Source organism: Hipposideros armiger, unplaced genomic scaffold (genome assembly GCF_001890085.2).
Source record: "Hipposideros armiger isolate ML-2016 unplaced genomic scaffold, ASM189008v1 scaffold_745, whole genome shotgun sequence".
Classification (NCBI taxonomy): Eukaryota; Metazoa; Chordata; class Mammalia; order Chiroptera; family Hipposideridae; genus Hipposideros; species Hipposideros armiger.
In genome coordinates, this window is record NW_017732095.1 from 675205 (window position 1) to 680236 (window position 5032).

The 5032-nt window shown below is 55.9% G+C and overlaps 1 protein-coding gene across 1 annotated transcript in view; it reads left to right on the forward strand.

Annotated features, from left to right (window-relative positions):
• Positions 1-5032, forward strand: part of PCNT (pericentrin) — a 127504-nt gene that overhangs the window by 15274 nt on the left and 107198 nt on the right. The window contains exons 3-6 of the mRNA XM_019628028.1: positions 958-1050; positions 1995-2129; positions 2449-2671; positions 4361-4416. Of these exons, the coding sequence (XP_019483573.1) occupies positions 958-1050; positions 1995-2129; positions 2449-2671; positions 4361-4416 (507 nt within the window). The remainder of the gene's footprint in view (positions 1-957; positions 1051-1994; positions 2130-2448; positions 2672-4360; positions 4417-5032) is intronic.

A 5032-nucleotide genomic window follows, 5' to 3' on the forward strand; every position in this document is an offset into this window, starting at 1 on the left:
TGTTGCTCAGAGCTCAAGCTCTTGAGTGAGCTCTTAACCAACTGAGCCACTTGGCCGGCCCAAAATGTTTTTTTGTTGTTTTTTTTTTAAGATTTTTTATTGGGGAATTGGGGGGATGGGAACAGTGCTGGGGAATTGGGGGAAGGGGAATAGACAAGTTGCTGTTGTTTTTGTTCTTCAGTCTAGTTGTGGAGGACGTTGCTTCACTGCAAAATGTTTTTATTTTTAAAAGAATAGGTGAAGTTTTTCATTGTTCTTTGGAAGACCTGTAAGAGAATAAAATTGTAAAATGTCAGTCCCCTTGAGTAGACATAACTGCCCAGAAAAGAAACTTGACTGCAGTCGGGTTCAGCAGGCCTTGGCCCAGAGTTAGTGACGCAGAGTGAACGGCCATGAGGGTGTGAGCGACACGTGGGCGTGGAAGCGTCCCTGGCTGCACACGGCCAGTGCAGTCCCCTGGGCCCACCCAGCTTTGCAGACAGCTGTCCTCAGCTCAGCTGGCACAACAGGTTGAAAGCCTAAATTATTGTGAATTTCCATTTCAGGAAACCATTGGTAGAAAATTCATTTGAAAACTTTAAAGTTTGAGATCATTTATAGTAAGAAACTAAAAATACCATTTCTACAAATTATTAAGGAAAAATATATGTAAAAGAAAATCTTGAAGATAAAATATTCGAACTTATGAAAGTAAGAGCTTGGAAAACGCGTGTGGGTCTCAATGACTAGCGTTCGTTGCGAGACTGAATTGAGTAGCTTAGGTGCACAGCTCACAGGCACGCCAAAGAAGCCGAGTTCGCGAACAGGTGGGCAGCGGCCGCGCTAGGCCAGTGAGCCGCGTGGAGACCGTGAGTATGGGAATTGGAGGAAAACAGGGTAGATTGCGCAGGTGCAGGGCCGGGGTGAGGCTGCAGGCCGGGCGCTGCTGTGACTGGCCTCCCGCCCTTCCTGTCACAGGTGGAGGACTGTGCTGAAGCGAGGACAGAGGACCCAGTGCGGCTACAGAAGCTGGATACCGACCGCCTGGAGCAGCCCGGGGTGCTCACAGAGGTATTCTTGAGGGTTCTGCTGTTCAGGGCGCTCCTCGTCAAAGCAGTTCGTCCAAATCACAGAGAGAGTTCAGTCCCTAAAGGGCCCCGTCGCTCTTGGCGTGGAAACTGGGCGCACAGGTGGCTGGCGGGGGAGTGGCCCTGCGTGGAAGGTCTCTCTCTCTCTCTCCAGACGCTCTGAGTAAGCCCAGGGCGGCCCTCCCTGTGACCTTTGGTCTTTTCTCCTGGACGTTGAGGAGAGAAGGTCGCCTTCCACACTCTGAGCATGGCTGTCATGTCCTGACCTTCCGCGGGAGTGACAGAGTCCACTGTGTGCAGCGGTCTTGTACCCAGAGTGTGCAGGGGTGGGGGGTGGTTTGCTGTCAGCCCTCCCTGATGTCCTAGATCCTGCCGCAGTGACTGGGGGGCAGACAGGCTCCGCTGGCCTATGTCTGGGCTTCCGACTTCACACTGAACCCCTCAAACAGGCCGCACGTCCTTCAGTAGTCATTAGAACATAATTCACAGAAAAGAATGCACCACCACTCAGTGTGCACTTAAGTGGCTTTAGGATGGTCGTGAGCTTGTGCAGCCATCACAACTAATTCTAAGGTGTTTGCATCATCCCAAAAGGAAACCGTCCCCATCGGCAGTCACTAAACCATGGCAGCCACCAGTCTACTTTCTGTCTGTGGATTTGCCTGTTCTGGACGGTTCATGCAGATGGAGCTGTCAGTGTGTCTGAGAACTGTGTTTTGCGGTTTATCGGTGTTGTATGGGTCAGAAGGTCACTACACCCCATTTGCTTTCCGCTCACCTGTCGGCGGACACTTCGGTTGCTTCCACCTTTAGCGACTGGGAGTAATGCTGCTGTGAACACTCATGGACTCACCTCTGGGAGGATGTACGGTCATTATTTTCAGGGGCTGAATTCTCTGAGTCATGTGTCTTGCCTTCCTTCCCCAGGAGTGTGAACGGGTGTGTGCGTCTGCAGGTGCTGAGCCGATGGGCCGACCGGAGGGCGAGGCTAGTGGGCAGCAACAGGCGATGGGGGGGCATCCGCCTCTGTCAGAGGAGCAGCAGGGGCAGCTGCCGGCCCAGGTGACCCGGGCGCTCACGATTCATACCTGGGCCTGTGGGTTTGGAATCGGGGGGTGGCAGGTGGGAGAGGTTTGTCATAGAGTGGACGGGCGTGCAGGGTAGGCTGGCTGGGTCTGCTTTCCCGCCTGGTTTTGTTTTCACGTCTTGTGTGGGGCCTTTGAGAGGGAAGGACAACGTGGACATCAGCTGGCCACAGTTTGGGCCACGTGCCAGGGACCCTCCCTGCACAGTCAGCCTGTTCCCTGTTAGCTGCTCATCCCAGTCCACATGCGGCCGCGCTGTGGGACAGGAAGTCACCCCAGCTCATGTGTCCCCACAGCCGGTGGCCGCCCTGGAGCTGGAGGCGCTGCGCCTGAGCCTGAGCAACATGCACGCAGCGCGGTTGGAGCTGGCACAGACGCACCTGCAGCGGGAGAAGGACAGTGCGCTGGCCGAGCTGCGGGACACGCTCAATAGCCGGCACGCGCAGGAGCTGGCCTTGCTGCACAGCAGGCAGCAGCTGCAGCTGGAGGAGCTGGCGCGGCGATGCCACTGGGAGACAGGTACGCGCCTGCTGGCCAGTTGGAGACACAGTGGGGGAGCAGGTGGCCACAGAGGTGCCCCGGGCGAGGCGTTTCCACACGGGTCTCTGTGCCCACGCGAAGCTGTGTGGCGAGTTCCACGGGGCAAGCACCCCCGGCATTGGCCCCTGGTCCTTCTGGTGGCGGGCTCTGCATGTCCTTGTCTTGCTCTGCTGTCCCCTCCCCTTTCATCCATGTGTCCCGTGGGCTTGTGTTAACTTCAAAATGATGTTGTCGGAGGTGGTTTGCTCTCGTGCTGCAGGTTTCTGTGTCTGCACCTTTAGCAGGACCATGTCTGGCCGACCTGGATGCTCGTGGACACAACTCCGTGTCGCAGAGGCTCCTTACCCTGTGCCCAGTGGGGCTACAGCACTCCTGTCCCCTGATTCTCTGGCCAACACTGAGCTCTTTGCGTCTTAAGATATATATCATGTTTTCATTTTAATGTGTTTTGTATACTTTTTGTGAACGTGCTCACTAGTATTTGTAAACACCAGTTTTTTAAACCCTAAAGCCACCGAGCAGCAGTTCACCCATGTACAGTTCCCACTCGAGTGGCATCGCGTGTGTCACAGCCTTGTGCCGATATCACACAGCGGAGCTCAGAGTGCTCGTCATCCCAAAAGGCAGCCCGGGCCTGTTAGCAGTCACCCGCTTTCCTGCTGGCATGAGCATGTGCTCATCTGCCCGCTGGAGGGGCTCTCCTTTGCGGGTGGGCCCTGGCTGGTGAGAGGCCCTGCTCCTTATCCGTGGGCCCCTCCCACCCCCACCGGAGAACGCCTCCCAGGTCCTTGTGCTATCCCACATGCCTTCATGTGGGTTTAAGCAAATGCAAATAACGTCATTGTTTGTTTTTTAAAATACAAAACATGGTCTGCCAGGCCTCTTCCAATGCTTTTTCCTCCAGGCGCATCTGAGATCAGGTCCCTGGAGGCCCACACCTGCCCTCTGCTCCTTGAGGCTTGGCTGGGGCTGGCCCTGTCCTCAGGGTGGCAAGTGGCCCTTGGCCTTAAGTTGCTCAGGATGCCCTTACCACACGTGTGGTGTCAGCTGCCTCCCGGTGCCACATCTTCCCAGCTTCACCCTGGCCCTTTCTCAATGCTCCTGCCATGTCCGCCTGGCACCCTGGTCTCCAGGTGTGCACCCCCCTCTCAGGCCACACTCTGCTGCCCACATGCCTGGACCAGCCGCATCCTGCTCCTTCGCCCCCAGCCCCTGGGCCTCTCCCCTTGTGCTGCTCCCCCCCGGGGCTGGGGGCTGTCGGGCCCTAGAACATCTTTCCCCGTCTTGGTTTTCCTGTGTGCCGGCTCCTTATCAGGAACCTGGCCCGGTGTGGAGCGGACAGGCTGGGGTCCCACGAGGAAGCGGCAGCTGTAAGGTGCTCAGTGACCTGGGCAGCCCCAAAGCTGGCCTTTGCCGCCGTCCCAGTGTGCCCTGCTGGCTGAGAGTCCCGCTGTCCTGGGTGTGGCCAGGAGTATAATTTGTTAACTAAAGCAGACCTCATCTCGCTCTTGCTCCCTCACAGGTGTGTCCTGTGGTCCCGTTGACACTGGCAGGTGCTTTCGTGGAGTGGCAGTTGGCGTCAGGAGCTCTCTCATCTCCTATGGGTTGATGAGATGGTGGAAAAGTCTGAGATGCAGTGATCTGAGCGACTGTTTGTTTTTCTTGCAGCTGAGCTGAAGGAGAAGTTACAATCAGAAATGGAGAAAAATGTCCAGATCACAGAAGTATGTATGATCAGCAAATGTCATTCTGCATGCGTAGTGCTTTTCCCTCTTTCCCTGTCCCGACGCCCTGGAGCCCCACGTTAAAGCCCCTGCCTTGGCTCAGACAGGAGCCCAGCAGCTTCAGCGATGTGCTGTAGAAGGTGTCGCATTCTCAAAATTTCAGACTAAGCGTTGTGTTCTTGGTCCAGTTTTAATTTAGCAAATGGCTTGTTGTGTCACACGAGGCCCTTGCTCCCAAGTCTGCTTTTCTGAGTGGCCCTCGCTGTGCTCACGCAGGGTGTGGACTGAGTAAGACAAGTGGGGAGGGTGCTGGGGCGCCTGGGGAAGTCTCTCACTGGAACTTCCGAACCTCGTGGACTGGCCCTTTCTCAGGGCTATGTTTGTGGAGGGGGCTGTTGGTGCTAGTGACAGCAGAGGAAGTGGGTGATGTCAGGAGACACGGGTGACGACAAGGGACATGTGTGGCCTTGGGGTAGGTGAGCATTTCTGTCCTGGCTGCTTAGGTCAGGCAGTTGGTGGAGGACGGCCATCGGTCCTGGGTTGGAGGCTGGTGCCTCAGCCCCGTCCCTCTGAGCTGGATACTGGAGACTTGTTTCTTTTCTTTTTTTTTTTTTTT